The sequence below is a fragment of the Patella vulgata genome, chromosome 9 (genome assembly GCF_932274485.2).
Source record: "Patella vulgata chromosome 9, xgPatVulg1.2, whole genome shotgun sequence".
In the NCBI taxonomy this organism is placed as follows: domain Eukaryota; kingdom Metazoa; phylum Mollusca; class Gastropoda; family Patellidae; genus Patella; species Patella vulgata.
This window is the reverse complement of record NC_065887.2, coordinates 29,849,584-29,871,684: the sequence shown is the minus strand read 5'-3', so window position 1 is coordinate 29,871,684 and position 22,101 is coordinate 29,849,584. Positions and strand designations below refer to the sequence as shown.

The 22,101-nt window shown below is 34.9% G+C and overlaps 2 protein-coding genes across 9 annotated transcripts in view; both read left to right on the top strand.

Annotated features, from left to right (window-relative positions):
• The window catches only part of LOC126831640 (tyrosine-protein phosphatase non-receptor type 4), a 60,963-nt gene extending 60,099 nt beyond the window's left edge, over positions 1–864 (top strand). For all 7 annotated transcript variants that reach the window (XM_050562239.2, XM_050562244.2, XM_050562238.2 and 4 more), the window contains one exon: positions 46–864. In XM_050562239.2, coding sequence (XP_050418196.1) covers positions 46–83 — 38 coding nt within the window. In that variant the 3' untranslated portion in view covers positions 84–864. The remainder of the gene's footprint in view (positions 1–45) is intronic.
• A 3,343-nt stretch (positions 865–4,207) lies between these two features.
• On the top strand, positions 4,208–21,079 carry LOC126831633 (uncharacterized). Of its 2 annotated transcripts, none has more exons than XM_050562224.2 (6): positions 4,208–4,332; positions 12,895–12,965; positions 13,252–13,321; positions 14,852–15,148; positions 17,163–17,246; positions 17,923–21,079. In XM_050562224.2, the coding sequence occupies exons 1-6, from the start codon at positions 4,282–4,284 to the stop codon at positions 18,097–18,099; spliced, it is 750 nt and encodes a 249-aa protein (XP_050418181.1). In that variant the 5' UTR covers positions 4,208–4,281; the 3' UTR covers positions 18,100–21,079. The 2 variants fall into 2 exon arrangements, with proteins under 2 accessions (XP_050418181.1, XP_050418180.1); XM_050562223.1 differs by lacking the exon at positions 4,208–4,332 and adding an exon at positions 9,172–9,309.
• The last annotated feature ends 1,022 nt before the right edge of the window (positions 21,080–22,101 follow it).

The window sequence follows — 22,101 nt, the reverse complement described above, 5'->3', positions numbered from 1 at the left end:
TTTTTAGCAATTTTATCACTAAATCATCATATTTTGTCTTTGTAGAAGGAATTGTGAAACCAATTGATGATTTTCGTAGATGAGGGAAAAACGATAGCATGAGATATTTTAAAGGATTATTTAAAAAATGAACAAGATAAATTATTTTACCCTGGAAGGTAATACAGTTAAGTGAAAAAATAGAAATGAGCTGAGTGTGATACTGAAATGAAGTATATAATATCCCAGTGAAACAAGTTACAATGGATGATATGATGTCAATTTTCGTTGATTTGATCCTGCTTCATTTTGTAAAATAAAAGCATCAAACAAAAGCTTATAACATATTACAATGAAAAGTGCTCAAGTTGTGCTGCTGTAAGTGTGTGATCAGTTTGAGAGAGATAGAGAAGCTGTGGAAGCCGTTCGGTTTATTTTATTATTTTCTTAGATAAACTGGGTGTTGGGAATTTCTCTGTTTGAAAATTAACCAAGGGAGACAAGAGCAGTTCTCCAACTTGGGAACACATGACTGGCTTTTTTGGCCAGGGCGGTGATTGTACTGCTCAATAATACATTAAATGACCTATTTATTTGACAAGGTGATATTTTGTTCTGGCTTGCCCATCATCGTGTATTATGAAGAAATCAGATCCAGTAATAATATATCCTGAACCATTAAGACTTAGTGTGTTTAGTTTATGGTTAAATTAGGTGATGCACTGTTCCTATAAAAATTGTAGAATAATTTAAGCCTTCATCAAGTGATTATACAAGCTCAGTGAAATCATTGATTATTTATTTTAGTATGAAATAGATGGTAATTTATTCTTACAACTAAAAAAAAAAAAATAAATAACAAATGGATAACTTTCAACAAACCACTGAATGGAATTACTCTTTACTCAATATTGGTATGGATACCAAAATATGTAATTCTGATTCACAGAATAAGAGCAGATATGCATTATGGATGTTAAAAGAATAATTTGTAGATCATGAAAATATTAGGTACTTTCCTTCGAACTTAGAAATCAAGAAATTTTCATATTTTAATTGAAATGTAGCCATTTTATCGATTTTATTCAATAAAACTATGGCCAAATGAAATTTTTTAAGAATTTTTGTATAGTATCTATATTAAAATTTTATCTGTAATTATAGAATATCTGATTCATACTTGTTTTGCCATTGAAAAATATGCATAAGTTATTGTGAATGATTTAGGGCTCAAGGAATGTACATATACATGTACCTAATAACTATTCTGTAATTGTGGATGGTTAATAGACCAAGACTGAATGGTTGGTTGGTTAATTTCATAAATTTTGTTAGATATGGGCATACTAAATAATTTACAACGCAAAGTTTACAAAGATTATATAACAGAAAATCTTCAAAATACTATTCTTTTACGTTTAATTCTTAGGATTTACATTTTTAAATTTATTTGTACGTGTAGTGTATCTCAATGCATATACTACCTAGTCAATTTTATCTAAATTGTTCATGTATATATTATAAACATATGGAAACTATATGTACATGTACCATCAAACGTACACCTGAAGCCTACCTGTCTTCTATGGTAGGTATTTGGCATATGGACATTATGTTATATTGAAATACAAATAATCAACCAAACAAGTGACTCCGCTCTTTTTCTGTGAACTTCATGTGAACAAGTTAAAATTATGTTGATGTAATTTCTCAATCATATCAAACAGTGTTTATAGTTTTAATATTAATTATTATTATTATTATATATATGTATATGTATATAGAAGAATATTTTGGTCTGTAAGCTTATTTATAATCATTTATATCACTTGTTCATCCTCTTATCTATTTTGTTTTGTCCGATAACCTACAGAAATAAACAACAAATAAGTAACCAAAATCTTTGTTTTTATGAAATTAATTTAAGATACCAATTATTTAAAGTATATGCGTGTCATTTGAGGGATATTTAATTCCTTGCTAAGTACAATATGGTGAAAGTTAAATATCAGTCAGAAAATGTTTCCATTTATTACTTACAAAGGTACGATGAATTGAAAATATGTCCACATTCGTCATTCTCAGCAGACGATATAAACTGGATATGGTTGAAACATCCAAGCTCTACTAAAAACATTTGATGGGCCTCTTTTTAAGCTGATAGATTATCTATTGGGTGACAAAGGGTCTAACGTGTGGGAGACGCTGGTTAGGAACCTGGTATAGCTATTGCTTCCAGTGTTGGCTGAGGAAGTTCCTATGGTGCAGGATGGAATGCTTGACAAGGAACAGTGTCTAGTCTTTTGGATGGGACAAAAAACCGAGATCACATGTACACATTGGCATGCACATAAATGAACCCTTGGAATTTGAAATAAGAGTAGGCCGTAGTGCCACTGTCTGGGCAAAATTTTGCTCATAGCAAACTGCATGGTGTATGCTCGTCTGCATTAGCCCGGTCAGTGCAGAACAGTAGGACCTTAAACCTCATTTCATTTCTAAAGTGCACTTTTGATCATTAGGTCTGTCATTGAGTCAACTGGTGTGGTGTGTGTGAAATAGCTTTATTTAACGTCCGCTTCCACCGAAGTGATATCGCAGACAAAACTGGCGTGGTTTTGATCCCAAACTTTTATATGGCAGGAGTAGGGTCTACCTTCCCAATCTGGGAGGGGGGGGGGGATGGCACTGTATCATACGGTCTGTCATTGAGTCAACTGGCGGGGTTTCGATTCCCTGGTACGTGACAAGGAGTAGGGTCGCCTGTCCAACCTCGTGGGTTTTCTCTGGGTCCTCCGGTTTCCTCCCAAAGCTAATGACACCTACATGCAAGCGAATTATTGAAATAAAAAAATTAAACCATACGTTATTCCCAAAATGACCTAGTTTGTGTCGAGTGGACGTTAAACCCCATTTCTCTCTCTCCCCTTCCCAATCTTTTTACATGCCATCTTCAATTACTGATTACCTTCCATGGCATGATATAGAACATTTTCAGGAAAATGTATTTTGGATTCCAGTACTAGGTTACTGATAGAAATTCAAACACAATGAAAATTCTGTTTATTTATGCTAATGAACTTTGAGAATATAGCCTCCATGTTGGCTATTATATACTCTTCAAAAAAAAGTAGGGGATATTCAGAAACAATACAAAACTGCGGCAATTCACTGCAGTTTTTATTAGATGTAACCAGTGTATGTTAATAACAGGCCAATTGCCTACACATGAACATAAAATGTTCATATGGGCGGCTTCTCTGACGGCCCCATTTCACTCGCAAAGAGATACATTGTCAAAAGTGAAAATGGACGTTTTGGATTTTTGTCTTAATAATGAGTAATTGCTCCACCAATCCTCAGACATTCAGCAATTCGTCGTGGTATGCTCCTAATCAACCGCCCAATCACGATTTGGGGCAATCTGACCCACTTCTCTTGCAGTGCCACGGCCAATTCTTGCAGTGTTGTCGGTTGATGTTGACCTCGACGAACACGTCTCCCAATCAAATTAAATGTAACACACTAAAGCAAAGATACGCTAAACAGTAAATCTTATGCAAGAACTGATAGGAAAGCAAATGTGGACAAGATAAACCAGCAAGCAGCAGTTTTCATCAACCCTTCCTTGAAGTGTCAAATTTGACAATGAACCCCTCCCACGTGTATGGTGCTATTGCGTGTCGCACATGCAGCTCAGTGGTTCTGTTGGGGTGATAAGTTCTTCATCTGTGAACATACTCTCAAAGCATGTCAAGTGTCCATGACTATTTATCATATCACCACCTGCATAGGTATTTGCATTTCAATATCCCCTGCTTTTTTTGAAGAGTATACATGAAGCTAACTTTTATGAATTATTGCAGTGATTCTCAACCAGTGTGCCGCGAGATCCCTAAGTGTTCCGCGAAATTTCGAACGGCACAATTAGAAAATGCGAAAAACCACTTGATCCCAATTGAGTATTCACTGGTGTCTACTGGTACGTTCATAGTTGTGTTTTTCTTAATTTAGTTTGAGCCATTCTATGTTTCTATGACTAGCCCGTGTCTGCGGTTGTATGCCGTCTATGACTTGCCATGCTGTTATTTTGAAAATTCAGATATTATTCATATATATTTAGCCAGGTGTGCCGCTATTTTTTTCATGTGCTCTAAAGTGTGCCGTTGCCTAAAAAAAGGTTGAGAACCAATGATTTATTGTGATGTAGGGGGGATAACTATATTCCCAAAATATACGACATAACAAAAGCATTTTCAAGAAAATATCTGTCATTTACCGTAGCCATTTGGAGATGAGCATATGGTCGAAGAAAGCAGGGGACTACTAAAATGCAGGGGACTACTAAAATGGGTTCGTCCGTCTGTCTGTCCGTCACACTTTTTGGGACACAATAACTCTCTAAATTTCTAATTGAGCTAGAATGTCCGAACTTGGTGTACGGTACTACGTGTTTATTACTACTACTAGGCCTATTAGGTCAATCAATGCCTTGATGGAGTTCGAAGATGAGCATTTTCTGCTTAGGGTAAGCAGAGATAAGCAATTTGAGTGGTTGATGCCTTGGGACACGATAATGTTAGTTCTAATTAAGTGAGAGTGATGAAATCATGAAACTTAGTGTATGGTTTCATTACATCAATACCTTGACTAAGTTCGATAATGAGCATTTTCTGCTCAGGGTAAGTAGAGCGATAAGCAATTTGATTGGCCGAGACTTTAGAACACGATAAACTTGGTGTAGGCGTTCATTAGGTGAATGCCTTGATGGAGTTAGATGATAAACATTGTCTGCTTACGGTGGTAAGCAGAGATACGCAATCTGATTGGTTGATGCTTTGGGGCACAATAACTTTGGTTTTAATTAACTGAGAGTGATGAAACTCTGAGTATAGATTCATTATATCATTACCTTGACAAAGTTTGATGATGAGAATATGTTGCTTAGGTTATAGGATCGATAAGCAATTTGAGTCAAGACTTTGGAACATAACCCTGCTTTTAATTGAGGTAGAATGTTTAAACTTGATATAGATGTTCATTAGGTGAATGTCTTGACCAAGTTCAATGATTAACATTTCGAGCTAAAGCTAAGCAGAGCTAAGCCATTTCATTGGTTGACAAGATAACTTTGATTCTATCTGATAGAGAGTGATGAAACTTAGTGTTTAGGTGATAATCTGTTTGATTGCTTGATACTTTTGAAAAATATAAATGTGTGATTAATGAATATGTGTCATCTATTTATTTTGGGATTTCGGTGGGGGACATCAGCCTCACTGTTGGCTTGTTTTATTTCTGTTATTACCATTGCTTTGTCAGCCAGACAGGTGACCCCCCTGACAACTAGGAATTGATAAAGTTCTCAGTCGATCTCTAGTTTCGAATCCAAGAAAGACCCAACAGCTTAATTAGCCCATTGCAGAGAGACAAAAGAAATTTGTTATTTTTCAATGGCAATTTTAAGATAAAAATTACAAGCTAACAGTGATGTTATGCCCCCCCCCACCCCCAATCAACAAATAAGAGAGAGAGAGAAATGGGGTTTAACGTCCACTCGACACAAACTAGGTCATTTCGGGACTAACATATGGTTTAATTTTATTTACATAATTTGCTTGCGCGTAGGGGTCTTTAGCAGTGGGAGGAAACCGGAGGACCCGGAGAAAACCCACGAGGTTGGACAGGCGACCCTACTCCTTGCCATGTACAACCGGGGATTCAGTCCACAAATAAATACATGTAGATGACACATATTAATTCATTGCTCATTTATATTTGTGTAAAGCACCAAGCAATTAAATTGCTTATCTAAACTCATAGCCAAAGCAGAAAATGCTCATGATCACACTTAGCCAAGGTTTTCATGTAGTTGCAACACTCTACCTCAATTAGAAGCAATGCCTATGCATGCAGGCTATGGTTATATCCCAAAGCATCGACCAAGCAAATTGCTTATCTCTGCTTAGCCTTAGGGGAAAATATTAAAGTAGCTAAGTCTGTAACGCATTATCATCCAAAGTCTTCGACAATGAAAACATGGGCTTCTGATATCCAATATTTAAGACAAAATAAACATTTTACAATTTGGTACACGAATGCATAATGCGTTTCAGCACCATTTGTAACAAGGGACTCAAAGAAAAGCTAGAGATATTCCACATGTCATGTCAAATGGTAACACCATATTCTTATCTGGAGAGAATGCGCAATAAATATTATCGGTGTAGACTGGAATAACCAGATGCTAGAGATTGAGACTTCTCGCGTATTTTGCTGAACGTAACTGATTAGAAATTACAGCAAAAACAGACACGATTAAATGTAAATCAGTTTATATACATTCATATTTCATTATTATATGCATTGCGACCCATTTGTGTCCATTTCTGGGTCTCAAATATTAGCGATTTAGCTCCTTTAAATCGCCAACTCAAGTCAAGACATTCACCTAATGAACATCTACACCAAGTTTGCCCATTCTACCTCAATTATGGTACAAAGTCTTGACCAATCAAATCACTTATCAATACTTATAAGAAACAGTTACATAAAGTTTTGAACATTCTAGCTCAATTAGAAGCAGGGATCTTGTGTCTGACTCTGCCATTAATTTTTTATACACTGGCACATAAATATACTGAAATAAAAACGCACCACTTTTATAAATTTATGTTAGTAGATCTTGGATGAGAGATCAACACTGACCTAGCAATTCAGAATGTAACAACATCAGATCATGACAATAACATGTGGGAATGATGTTTTCACTATAGGCTAAACCCGGTAAACACACCCCAGATCAATCCTCTAACACACAAAATATTAATTTGCCGGAATGGAAATGTTGGAAATCACGATTTTATATTAATTCAACAGGGCATGAGTAGCCTACCATTGTACATTGTAAGTACTGGAACTTTAAATTTAAGGTAACAACATGTACATTTACATGTAAATGATCAACATAACAAAAATCTTTTTTTTTATACATAACAAAAGCATAAATATTTATTAACAAATATTTGGAGAAAATTATCTTGTTAAAAGCAATAATATGTATATTTTTCACAAATGTTTTTTACCATTTAATAAATCTGAGATTCCTTAGGATTCCTATCAATTTCTTGATATGAAATAGTAATATCAGGAGACATGAACTATGTTTTAATATTTGGAGAAAATTATCTTGTTAAAAGCAATAATATGTATATTTTTCACAAATGTTTTTTACCATTTAATAAATCTGAGATTCCTATCAATTTCTTGATATGAAATAGTAATATCAGGAGACATGAACTATGTTTTAACAAGCACTGTCAACATCATAGATAGAATTCTAGGCCATGGCACATTGTTTATTCACGATATGGTAAATTTAATCGTTTACTAGACTGTATCAACCCTTAATTACACCAATCGGCCGAAGTTTTATACATTTTTTACTGATACCAGCAGCATGGCAGGTATCAACCACATCCGTCACATTTTTGTATGACTCGGGAGCTTCTTCCATTACAAGTTTTGGAGATGCCACTCGGATACTTATACCCTTATCTTCCAAGGCAGCCAACACATTGTTGTAATCTAGGTTACGACGAGATTTTGCTCTAGAAAGTGCACGACCAGCTCCATGACATGTGGTGCCGAATGTCTGTTCCATACCTTGTTCTGTTCCAGTTAGAACATAGCTACATGTCCCCATAGTTCCTCCAATTAAAACAGGCTGACCTGTTAGTTGGTAATCAACTGGAATCAGCGGATGATGGGGAGGGAAAGCTCTTGTTGAACCCTTCCTGTGAATTAACAAAGTTTTCTGTTTACCATCAATGAAATGCTCCTCTACTTTAGCAATGTTATGAGATACATCATAAATAACGTGCATATCTAAATCATCCGGTGTTGTTTGAAACATTTTTGCTATGGCTTGACGAGTTAGAAAGGTCATACTGGTTCGATTGACCCAAGCATAATTAGCTGCAGCAGCCATTGCTTTTAAATAATTTTGACCCTCTGTTGAGCTGATTTGCGCACATGCCAGTTGTCGATCATTCACCTTGATATGATCACGTTTCATAGCCTTTTCCATAGCAACTAAAGCATCTGTAGCAACTTGATGTCCCATTCCTCGACTACCACTATGGATCATGATACAAACTTGATCCTTAAATTCTATTCCCATTTTCTTGGCAGCGTACTGATCATAAATGTCTTCAACAACTTGGATTTCGGCATAGTGGTTTCCAGCCCCTAAAGTTCCCAACTGTGGTAATCCTCTCTTCTTTGCTCTGCTGCTCACTTTTGATGGATCAGCTTGTAACATTCTCCCATATTCTTCACAATGTTCCTTGTCTTCTGCCCAAGCATAACCTTCTCTCAAACTCCAGTCCATACCCATTTCTAATGCCTCTTCTAAATTTTTGGCATTCATGGGTATAATTCCTTTAGAGCCAACACCCACTGGGATATGATCAAACATGCACTGTGTCAACTGTTCTTTCAATGGCAGGACATCTTTTAAACTCAGATTTGTTCTCAATAGACGTACACCACAGTTGATGTCAAAACCAACTCCACCCGGAGAAACAACAGCAGTAGGATCTGACATGTCAAAAGCAGCCATGTTGCCAATCGCAAAACCATAACCAGCATGACAATCAGGCAGACCAATTGAGGATCCTACGATTCCAGGCAAAGCTGCTACATTGGCAATTTGCTTCATTCCCGGTAGAAAGCCCCCCATACCTTTATTACCAATTGAATGTTTTAATTCGTCAAACATCAGCTTTTCCAGATGATCATTCACATAAAAACAACCATCCACTCTCATGTTGTCAACAAAACCCTTCTTTATTTTCCAACAATTCGGTGTCACCTTTTCAAGGAATTTAAGTTCATCTTGATATGTTCTCATCTTAATAATTAAAAAGTTACTAAACTGTTACTTAGACTGAATAAGTTCAATGGGTATTTTTTCTGTTATTATTATGTTGTGCAACACATGCCACAGCATCTGTTCGAGTGCTAGCTCTACAAATACGAAACTATATCCTTTGCAAATTTTAAACGTTCGAGAATTCTATTTACGGTTCTCGCTTTATTCTAATTTAAATCATATTTGTTACAAAAAATTATATTACAAACATAAATAGCCCCGAAAAGATAACATATTTTTTTTAAAAAAGGCATTAATACGCAACAATGTCCATTGAGCAGACGATTTCCAAGATGGCTGAAGAATTAGAAGCAACACTTTCAACTGTTCGACAAGAAACGGCTTTCTTGACAAAGTACTTTGATTTGCGGAAAAGATGCGAGCAAATGCAACAGGTTAGAATATATGTTATCTCATTAAATATGGTAAAAATCCAGAGCTGGTCTTCCAATCAGTGGCATCGCTTGCTTAGTCTGGAACTAGCCTAGTACTCAGATACTACTAGGAGAAGGAGGAGGCCTAGAAATGGTACCACTACTGATGTCTTCCGCCTTACTCCAGCCACAGTAGTGGCTCGTCCTTACGGAGTTCCTTTGCGCAAGTTTTTTAGTGAAATCACTACAAAAACTTTACTGGCCTATACCTCCCTTAATTTACACATAAACTGACCCAAAACAGTACTGCACCTAGCTTAACATATAATAAATCAATTCCTATTGAAATAAAGGTGAAGCCTTACCGCATAATTATATGATTTGATGAAACTCAATTGCTACGCGAAATTTCAACAGGCTGGTGTCATGGCCGCTTGTGTGTAATACGTCATCACAAGAAACATCGGTAGAACGCATAACCACAAAGAAAAACTTTTCGGAAACTGTTTAGTGGTCCAGTCTTAGAATTACTTGTCATAGAATTACTTATTCCAATACAAACTGTAATGATATGTGTTGACAATTGTGCGTTTGAACCTATTTGAACTTGCGTAAGGATTCTTAGACTGTATCAATTGTAACGTTAAACACACAGTTTAACGTTACAAGTATAGTAACTAGAGGAGGCCCTACGACTAGATTAGTAGATAAGAAACATCATCTCTCAACCCTCTGTGTTTCAAGATAAGAGATGGTGCTATATAGTTCGAACTGGCAAAACCCCATTGCTAATCACATAGGCCTTCTAATAAGCAAAACAAAGACTGATTATAATTATTGTTACTTCATTTCTGACACATCCAACATATGGCAACTTAAAGGAGCTAAATCGCTAACATTTGGGACCTAGAAATTGACACAAGTGGGGCGCAACTCATATGATACTGTAATATGAATGTATATAAACTGATATACATTCAATGGTTTCCGTTTTTACTCTAATTTCAAATCAGTTATGTTCCACGAAATAAGCCCGCAGTCTCAATCGAATGCAAATTTCTATCGCCTGGTTATTCCAGTCTACATACGCCGTTTGGTTTGGTGCAATATTTCTAGTCTCGTTCCTCGAGTCTCTTGCTAGAACTGGGGCTGAAACGCATTATGGTACACGATTTGTGTACCAATGGCAAAATGTTTATTTTGTCTTAAATATTGGATATCAGAAGCCCATCTTTTTTCGGTAAGATCAAAGCATCAATGTTGATTTAAATTGACAAATAATTTGTGTTTTCAATGTTGAATTTATACATAGTGTTTAAGGTCATGATATGAAGAAGTCTATTGATTGTCAACAATTTCCGATAATTACTGCCAGAGTTATGACCCTTGATCACTTTGAAATATCTTGTGAATGCTTTAGAGACTAAAGTTAATATCCGATTGACTTTAAATTTATACATAGTGTTTAAGGTCATGATATGGCGAAGTCTATTGATTGTCAACAATTTCTGATAATTACTGCCAGAGTTGTGGCCCTTGATCACTTTGAAATATCTTGTGAATGTTCTAAGAGGCTAAAGTTAATATCCGATTGAATTTAAATTTATACACAGTGTTTAAGGTCATGATAGGAAGAAGTCTATTGATTTTCAATGATTTCCGATAATTACTGCCAGAGTTATGGCCCTTGATCACTTTGAAAAATCTTGTGGGCGCTCTAAAGGCTAAAGTTAATATCCGATTGACTTGAAATTTATACACAGTGTTTAAGGTTGTGAGATGAAGAATCCTATTGATTTATACACAGTGTTTAAGGTTGTGAGACGAAGAAGCCCGGTGATTTTCAATGATTTCCAATAATTACTACCAGAGTTATGGCCCTTGATCACTTTAAAAAATCTTGTGGATGCTCTAGAGGCTAAAGTTAGTATCCGATTGTCTTGAAATTTATACACAGTGTTTAAGGTTTTGAGACGAAGAATAATTACCACCAGTGTAATGGCCCTTGATCCCTTTGAAATATCTTGTGGACACTCTAGAGTCTAAAGTTTATAGCTGATTGACTTTAAATTTATACGCACTATTTAAGGCCATGTGACGAAGAATCCTATTGATTTTGAACTATTTTCGATAATTACTCCTTAAACATGCATTATGCAAGAGCAAAATCTGCTTATTACAAGTCTTTCTTTAGGCCTGAAATGTTATCTAAATTATCAATTAGACATTAATTAACTTATCCAGACCATAATAAACTCTCGATGTCAAGGCTAGCCTTCAATGTTGGCTGGATTAGATTCCTATATGCCGCTAACGGCCATTGATAATTAAATCAAAAAAAGTGGATAATCGAGACTATACTGTTTACAAAGTATATTAATGATTTTAGTAATGATGACCGAGACTGTGCAAAAATTTCATCCGCTTCTTTCTCGGCTCATAGTGGATCAATTTGACTGAAATTTTCAGCAAATTACCTTTACACTATCTAGTTTTTAACTATTATAGCGAGAACTGCCATCTCTTTATCTTATCTCCCATAGTGTATCTTTAAGTTATAGACCTAGGTCTCTTTGAAATTTTTTTTAGAGGCTCTTGAGGCTAAAGTTAATATGTGATTAAGGTCATGAGACAAAGAATCCTATTCATTTTCAACAATTTCCGAAAATTACTGCTGAGTTAGGCCCTTGATCACTTTGAAAAATCTTGTGAACGTTCTAGAAGCTAAAGTTAATATTAATTGTTTATGGTCATGAGACAAAAAATTGAAACAAATTCTAATGTTTTCTGATAATTACTTCATGGGTTATTACTCCTAATCAGATTTTCATGTGTTGTAAATGTTCTCATTACTGACAAAAGAAAAAATATGCAACAACACTTGTTGAGTGCCCTTACAACATAGGTTCTGTGGGCGTATGTTTCAATGCCTGGCAACCTTTCTTTATTTTATTTGGACAATAAGACCAGATAAGTATTGTTGATTCATCATTAATTAAAGTGACAAAATGATCAAAACCCATTATTGTAATTTGGAAGTTAGATCAAGCACAAAGCTCATGTAGTCCTTTGTTTAAAGTTGCAATTTCATATTTTTAAGTTATATTTTTAAAATTTATTAAAATAAAGCCTTAAAATAGACGGTATCTATAAACAGTCCTACCTTGTTAAAGAATAATCCTATAATTCACTATTGACACGCCAGTTGAGAAATTGGCAAAAATATCATTTCATCGACAAATTCAAACGTTTGAAGTTAGCTACTCCATGGTGGAGAATAGAAAACAAGGGAGGTAATTGTGTTATTATTTCCGGTGTAAATGGGTTTTAAGTGTGAGAATGACACCTATGATTGTATAATAGTGAGTTGACAACCTATTAAGCAAAAGACATAGAAATAATTATGTTTTGACTTTCTTAGAAAATATGAAATTGTAACCTCCATGGAGGTTTACCTGTTAAACAGTTAAAATTGCACAAATTTTAAACAGAACAGTTGTCATATAACCTTGCATGATACTGATAATTGATCAAATACTTACTTATAAAATAATGCCTTATCCTTGCGGCACAATGAAAATAAAGTTTTAATTTGTCTTTTAACAGGCAAATGAGAAAATGGTAAATAGACTCCAGCATGTTAAGAAAATAATTAAACGACATAAGAGAGAAAAAAAGTAAGTCACTGATTACTGAGCCAGTAAATTAAAATAATTATAATAAATCTGCTTCCTCCACCACATACTGTAATAGATCACAACAATCACAGTTTTGCTCTCTACTCGAAATCTACAAATCAGTCAATCTTTACTTAAAAAAGATTTTATCCATCCAACTTACTAATTTACTATTAAAATGGATACAATACAGGTGAAATGTTAATATTATGATGTGTACATGGAAAAGAACACCCCAGAATTAAGATTAAAAATAATGTTTAACCGTTGTTTTTCTATATTTTAGATTTCTAGAAGCTAGATTAGTAGAATATGGTGATAACTATAAAGAATCTCAGGTTCCAGTTAGCTGGGAAGTAGGTGACCTTTAATGACATCATATTTCAGAATTTTATTATTGTTCCCCGCCATTCGTCCGTCGTCCACAATTTCTTGTGAACACTCTACAGATTACATTTATCATCAGATTGTTTTGAAATTGATATATGTTGTTTACATTAGTGAAATTAAGAAACCTATTTAAATACAAAAATTTCCTTTAACTTCTTCTGGAGTTATGGCCCTTGTTTAACTTTTGGAATTGTTAGCGCGTGCACGCTGTATCATAAGATCTGTCATTGTGTCAACTCGCATGGTTCCGATTCTCCAGTTGTACATGACAACTTGACAAGGACTGAAGGAGTTGGGTTGCCTGTCCAACCTTGTGGGTTTTCTCCCAATCCTCCGGTTTCCTCCCATGGCAAACGAATTATGTTAGTCCCGAAATGACATAGTTTATGTCGAGTGGTTGTTAAACCCCATTTCTCTCTCTTATTGCACCTTGTGAACGCTCTAACTACAAAATTATCATCTTAACTGTAAATTTATATGCATCGTTTAATTTAGTGAAACAAAGAAACCTATTGATTTTCAGCAATTTTCTGTTAATTAGTCTAGAGTTATAGCTCTTGTTTCACTTTGTAGAATCCTGTGAACGCTCTCACAACAAATGTTATCATTCCATCTGTATAAAATTTATATGAATTATTTTAATTAGTGAAATGAAGATGCCTATTGAATTTGAACAATTTCTGTTAATTACATTTAGAGTTATGGCCCTTGTTTTACTTTATTGCACCTTGTGACCGCTTGAATGACAAAAGTTATCACCTTATCTACATGAAATTTATGTGCACCATTTAAATTATTGAAACAAAGAATCCTATGGAATTTCAGCAATTTCTGTTAATTTCTTCGTGAGTTATGATCCTTGTTTCACTTTGTTGCACTTTGTGAACCTCCGACGACAAAATTTATCATCTGATCTGTATGAAATTTGTATGGATCATTAAAATTATTGAAGCAAAGAAGCCTATTGAAGTTTAGTAATTTACGTTAATTTCTTCTTGAGTTATCACGCTTGTTTAACTTTGTTGAACTTGTGAACATTCGTATGAATCTATGATGAAAGGTATCATCTGATCTATGTGAAACTTAAATGCATCATTTAAGTTAGTGAAATGAAGAAGCCTATTGAATTTCAGCATTTTTCAATAATTACTTTTCGAGTTATGGGCCTTGTTTTACTTTGTTGAACAATGTGAACGCTCGAATGATATTCATCATCTGATCTATATGAAATTTATATGCATTATTTAAATTAGTATAACAAAAAAGACTGTCGAATTTACTTCCAGAGTTAAGGCCTTTGTTTCAGTTTGTAGCACTTTGTGAATCCTCAAAGGACGGAAATTATAATCTGATCTGTATGAAATTGTCTTGTAAATGCCCCCATTACCTACAAAAGATTAAATATGCAACAACCCTTGTTGGCCGCTCAGACAATTTAGCTGCTGTGGGCGTATGTTTCATTGCCTGGGAACCTATCTTTTGTATTGTATTTACAGGAGGATCAACTATTTAATTGTTTAAGACAAAATGAACCACCACCTTACCCTAAACCTAGTCAAGATGAAGATACATCCACTGGTGATAATGTAGCCAAAATGTCTGCTGACAAATCATCAGCATTATCTTCAATTCAACCATTTCTGGAAGCTTATAAAAAAGATGGTGTGCCGTCCAAGTCACGTAAAGTTAAATCTGAGAAAGAGAAAGATCCCAATGCCCCCAAAAAACCTGTTAATGTCTTTCAATTGTTTTGTCAAGAACAGAAACCAGTTATACAGACCTTGTACTTTCAGGTATTGCTTGACATTTATATTTTGTAAATGACTACTGTGAATACGAAACAATTCTTTAGCTCTAAAGAATGATAGCTGTGATTACGGTTACTTGGCTAAAACAAGTAGAATCGGTCAGACAGATTATCTTTTTATATGCCCACATTTTCATGTGGACGTATGTTGTTGCCGCCTCTGTCCGTCACAATTTTTGTCCGATTTAGACGAAACTTGAAATATAGGTAGGTCTCCCAAAGATCTCGGTTCCTTTCAAAATTGGCGTGTATCGGACCGTAACTTCAGGGATTATGGCCCCTAAGTGTATGAAATATCACGTTTTTAGTTTGTGGACCCTCTAGAAGTCACAATTTGTATTCAATTTTAAAAACCTTTTATATATATATCATCCCACTACTTGTATGCAAATAGTGTAAAACCAAGGTTGTGGACCCTCTAGAAGTCACAATTTTGATGAATCTTGAAATTTATGTTTATAACGCAAAGATCTTGGTTCCTGTCGATAATTGTGCATATTGGACCATAAATACCTGGATAATGGCCCCAGATTGTACGAAAAATCATGTTTTTTTAGCTTGTGGAACCTCTAGAGGTCACAAAGTCTTATCCGGTTTAAAAAAAAAGACGTTTAAATATATCCCTGTTACACCTTAATGATAGTGGAGTTTGAATTTCATGAAAATCGGACCAAAACTGCCTGACAAAATGGCTGCTACTTGTACGCAAATAGTGTAAAAGTATGTAATTCAAAGGTTGTGGACCCTCTAGATGTCACAATTTTTATCAAATCTTGATGAAACTTATAATGTATGATTATATTCAATAGATCTTGGTTCCTTTCGATATTCATGCATATCCAACCGTAACTTCCTGAATTATAGCCCCAGATTGTACAAAAAATCACTTTTTTTTTAAATTTATTTTTTAGCTTGTTCTCTATCCCTCTCTTGCAAAATGTGGACATATACTGCCTGGCAACCACTGGTTTATTTCCTATGTCTTTTATGGGAGAATATTGGATAGAACTGGACGAATAAATTAATGTTTTAATAACATACATGTATCTTTATGTTTTCAACAAGCAACCGTAGTTGTGCAAATGTCCATAGCTTATATTGGTCTATATGAATGAGACGGGGGAGGGGGAGTATACATAATTAGGGGACTATTGGAAAACTATTAGAATACAGGCTATGAAGCTATGCGTAGTCAAAAGCTTGCTCTTACAAGGTGTGATTTGATGATAATCAAAGTATGGAGTTCGAAGATGAGCATTTTCTGCTTAGGGTAAGCAGAGATAAGCAATTTGATTGGTCGATACTTTGGAACACAATAACTCTGCTTCTAATTGAGGTAGAATGTTCAAACTTGGTGTAGTTGTTCATCAGGTGAATGCATTGATGGAGTTCGATGAAAAACATTGTCTGCTTACGGTAAGTAGAGATAAGCAGTCTGATTGGTTGATGCTTTAGGGCACAATAACTTTGGTTTTAATTAAGTGAGAGTGATGAGACTCTGAGTATAAATTTATTATATCATTACCTTGACTAAGTTCGATGATGAGAATTTTCTGCTGAGGCTAAGGAGCGATAAGCAATTTGATTGGTCAAGATTTGGAACATAACAACTCTGCTTTTAATTAAGGTAGAATGTTTAAACTTGATGTAGATGTTTATTAGGTGAATGTCTTGACTGAGTTCAATGATCATCATTTCGAGCTTGGTCGATGTTTTGGGACAAGATAACTTTGATTCTATCTGATAGAGAGTGATGAAACTTAGTGTATAGTTGATAATCAGTTTGATATGTGATTGCTTGATACTTTTGAAAAAAATAAATGTGCGATTACCGATTAATTAATATGTGTCATCTATTTATTTTCGGATTTCGGTGGGGGATATCAGCCTCACTGTTGGCTTGTTCATTTTGTAAGGTAGAGATTTTTATGTTAAATAATTTAAGTGGAATGTATTTTTAATCTGATTCTGAATTTTAATTGACTTTTTTCTGTTTTCAGGAAAATAAAGAAGATATAGCTCATCATGAACTAACAAGGAGATTAGCACAGAAATGGCATATAATGTCACAAGAAGATAAACAGGTTAGTTACTCATTTTTTGTCTCGGATATCTTGCAACACTTATAAGGAAATATCAAAACACCCTTTATTATGTTATACAAATAATGAAACTTCTTTCAAGCAAATAACATGTATACAAATAAGCAATACAGCATTTTTTAAAAATTGTTTTAAACATCAGGAAGGTTGGGTGGCCAAATGGTTAACGTGTATCATGAGATCAGTGGCGTGGTTTTGATACTTTGCTTGTAGCTTGTATGTGACATGGAGTAGGGTCTCCTGTCCAACCCTAAGGGTTTTCTCTGGGTCCTCCGGTTTCCTCCCACTGCTAAAGACCCCTATGCGCAAGTGAATTAATGAAATAAAAATTGAACCATATGTTAGTCCCAAAATGACCTAGTTTGTGTTGAGTGGACGTTAAACCCTATGTCTCTCCTCTATCTATTGTAAACATCCCCATCATTGTACATGTCGAGGATTTGAGTCAATGACTTAAACATGTGAATTTTCTCTGAATGATTCTGTGTCATCTGCTAAATACCACTAGATATGCAAGCTAAATACCCCTCAATATGCAAGCTATATAATAAAATTACTACCAGTATTTAATGTAAGTTAGTACAAAAGGACCTGTGCCCCCTCTTTTATGTATCAATAACCAGTCAAATTCTGTCATCATATCTTTTCTACTTCATAGGTTTATTATGATTTACATGAACAAGAAAACCAAAGATATCATCAAGAGATGCAGGTTTATGAAAATAAGTCTGAAGTTTTGAACAAACCAGTGGACATTTTAAATCAAACTTCTGAAGCCAATCTTGCTGCCCTTCATCTACCGTCTCAATTAAGTGTTAAACAAGAAGTAGACTAAATAGGAGATGGTGTAAATAAATGATATCATATGTTGTAAAGACAGTTTTGTATATTGCTGGACAAGCTTCATGTTGAAGGAAACTAGTATATTTTGTAGTTTTATAAAGCTGATAAAAGAAACTGACAGGAGAGAGACAGTATGATTAAGCTTGCTGTGGACTTATGATTACTTTTTAAAAACTTGTTTTAAGTAATCGTTAATGTATCCTGCTAGTTTGCTTTAGTTAATACAAATCACATATTTGTTAATGTGTATAGCAGGTGTAATGCAGTCTTACTTACAAAGCCATCAAATAACTACTGGCATAAGTTCTTTGATTTCCTTGCCTAATTTGGTTGGTTGTGCTCAATTTCTAATAAATTATTAACTTATCACTACACAGAAACAAATAGAAATCCAGATGACAAACCTGCAGTCAAGACATATCACATGGACATTGCAAGTACTATCAAATCAAATGAACAGATCCGAGGACTGTGCTACACAGTCTCAGGCCTGTGGTAATATTTCATTTTTATACCACCACATTTTCATGTGGATTTATATTTTTTATCGCTCCTGCCCGTTCGGATGACCATCAGTCTGTTCACATTTTGTTTGTTGACACTTTTTATCCAATTTTGGCAATCTTGGATCCTTTCGATATTGGACAATAACTTCATGGAATATGGCCCCTGTTTGTAGAAATTTCGATATTTGGGCATATCGGATCATAACTTCTTGGATTATGGCCCCTTTGTATGAAAAATCACATATTTAGCTTGTGATACCTCTAGATGTCAAAATATTTATCTGATTTTACAGACCGTTCAAATATATCACCGTTACACCCTAATGACAATTGAGTTCTAATTTTGTGAAAATCGGACCGAAACTGCCCAACAAAATGACCGCTCCTCGTATGCAAATAGTGTAAAAAGTAAAAGTATGTAATACCAACCCTTAGGTCACAATTTTTATACGCCCACATGGAAATGTGAGAAACTCCCAATCAATAGAAACAGGTAACACAAACCAATTACAGACGGTTTGATGGGATCAAGTTTCACTAAGTCAGTATGATGCAATTGATATTCAGATAAGTTGATATAAATAATTAAAAAAACAACATTGTTTTATCCAACATTTCTTGTGAACACTCTACAGACTACATTTATCATCTGATTGTTTTGAAATTGATATATGCTGTTAACATTAGTGAGATGAAGAATACTATTTAATTTCCGTTAATTTCTTAAAATATCACCACTACACCCTAATGAGTTCGAATTTCGTGGAACTCAGACTGAAACTGCCCGACAAAATGGCCGCTACTCATGTGCAAATACTGTAAAAGTATATTTGTATGTAATAATTAACAAGTTTGAGGACTCTCTAGAGGTCACAATTGGTGTATTTGCATGGCAACTGCTTGTTTATCAAGTCTAAAGAATGCCCTGTACCTGTTGCACAAAGTGAAATTTAAATCACTAATTTGTGGCTTACATCATGTGTATGGCTTCCACACATAACTTGCTTGAAGAGCATAACACTTTATAGATTTCTGTGTTCATGGCTCATTAATCTTCACTGTAATTTAATTTCAGTTTAAAGGACACTATCTATAATTCAAAAACAATTAGTAGGGATTTTTAATGATAAAATATTTATTACTATTTTAGGAAGGGAAACCTCATAATAATTGACTTATGTTAGTTTGAGCTGTTAAATAATGGTACTATATAATTATGTTGTTCTAAATAAACAGACGATATTAAGTATGTGGTTTTGATCGCACAAAAGTGGCAGGCAATTGGAGAAAAGGTTAACTTTTGTTTATTGTCAAAGAATTTCTAGAATTTGTTTGCATGTCAATTGATTAAAATGAATATAATGTAAGTATTCAACAATAAAATGATTGTAATTTGTTATGCAAATTTCAGCAATTTAATTTTAAGAATTGAACTCAGTTATTTTGAGCAATGTCATTAATTGTTTGATAATATTTTTGTCAATAAACATTATCAAAGCAAAATTTGACCTGCCTTATATAGTTTACCTTTAACTGCAACTTCACTTAAAGGAGCTAAATCGCTAATTTTTTGGACCTAGAAATTGAAACAAATGGGTCGTAACGCATATAATAATGTAATAGGAATATATATAAACTGATTTACATTCAATCGTTTCCATTTTTACTCTTAATTTCAAATCAGTTACGTTCGGCGAAATATGTCTGAAGTCTCAATCGAATGAAAATTTCTAGCGTCTGGTTATTCTAGTCTACATAGTATTTATTGCGCATACTCTCCCAAAATGGATATGCCGTCACCGTTTGACATGACTTGTTGAATGTCTAGCCTCGTTCTTCGAGGGGGGGTTGGGTGGCCGAATGGTTAGCATGTGCGTGCTGTATCATAAAGCCTGTCATTGAGTCAACTGGCATGGTTTCGAATCCCCGGTTGTACGTGACAAGGAGTAGGGTCGCCTGTCCAACCTCGTGGGTTTTCTCCGGGTACTCCGGTTTCCTCCCACTGCTAAAGACCCCTATGCGCAAGCGAATTATTGAAATAAAATTAAACCATATGTTAGTCCCGAAATGACCCAGTTTGTGTCGAGTGGACGTTAAACCCCATTTCTCCCTCTCTCTCTCGTTCTTCGAGTCCCTTGTTAGAATGGGCCTGAAACGCATTATGATACACGATTCGTGTACCAATGGTAAAATATTTATTTTGTCTTAAATATTGGATATCAGAAGCCCATCTTTTCCCGGTAAGATCACAACATCAATGTTGATTTAAATTGACAAATAATTTGTGTTTTCAATGTCGAAGATTTTTGATGATACTGAGTTAGAGACTTAGCTACTTTAAGTGGGGACTGAAATGTTTGAATCTTGTTGAATCAATGACATTGAAGATAAGATTCATATATAATGAAGATAGTTTCATATATAATGAAAATAAGATTCATATGTAATGAATAAAGAAATTGGTTCCACAGCTGTTTGCCCTCCTGTCTTTGTAGGCCCATTGTAGTCCACTTTCTCCATCAGAGTTATATCTTTGTCTACTAGACAATTTATATTTAGTGAATGATTTCGGCTCATAATGATAATGTGCAGAAAGACAAGAATGTAAATGGTTGTGTACAGGAAAACCCTATATCAAAATTTATGTCACTTGACATTCAAGATTTCTATCAAATCTGTGGATCACGATATAAACCTGATAACTCACAAAAACTTTCAACTGAGAAATGTGGCTTATAGTTTGAATAGTCCTGTACTCGTACCTAGCGTTATCTGGGCCCTGTTTCTCGAAATCTTAACTAAAGATAAAATCCAAATTATAGTAGATACTTCAATTTTGATTGGCTAAGCACTAAATTCAATCTAATATTATCCAATCAAATTACTAAAATTTGGATTCTATCTTAGTTAAAAGTTTGTGAAACAGGCCCCAAGATATGTTTTAAAAATGTGAAAATGGACGTTAAAAATAAGTCGATAGCCGTCATTAAAAATTTGACCACTGGCATTATGTTTGAGAGAGAAATGGGGTTTAACGTCCACTCGACACAAACTAGGTCATTTCGAGACCAACATATGGTTTAATTTTATTTCTATAATTCGCTTGTGCGTAGGGGTCTTTAGCAGTGGGAGGGAACCGGAGGACCCGGAGAAAACCCACGAGGTTGGACAGGCGACCCTACTCCTTGTCATGTACAACCGGGGATTCGAAACCACGCCAGCTGACTCAATGACAGGCCTTATGATACAGCGCGCATGTCCTAACCATTCGGCCATCCAACCCCCCGGCATTATGTTTGAACAAAAGAAATGATTGTAACATTTGCCTCTTTGTGGGTATAAATATTACAATCAACATAATTTTCATATACCCACATTTTCATGTTGTCTTCACCCCCGTCCGTCCGTTCGTCCACATTTTGTTTGGGGTCACAATTCTTATCCGATTTTTACAAAACTTGAAAATTTGGTTTATCTCCAAAAGATCT

Excerpts from the sequence above, each read along its gene's own strand:
- LOC126831633 (XM_050562223.1), top strand. The coding sequence starts at position 9,181 with ATGTCCATTGAGCAGACGATTTCCAAGATGGCTGAAGAATTAGAAGCA. Across the intron at positions 12,966-13,251 it reads CGACATAAGAGAGAAAAAAA|ATTTCTAGAAGCTAGATTAG; the intron begins GTAAGTCACTGA and ends TCTATATTTTAG. Across the intron at positions 17,247-17,922 it reads TGTCACAAGAAGATAAACAG|GTTTATTATGATTTACATGA; the intron begins GTTAGTTACTCA and ends TCTACTTCATAG.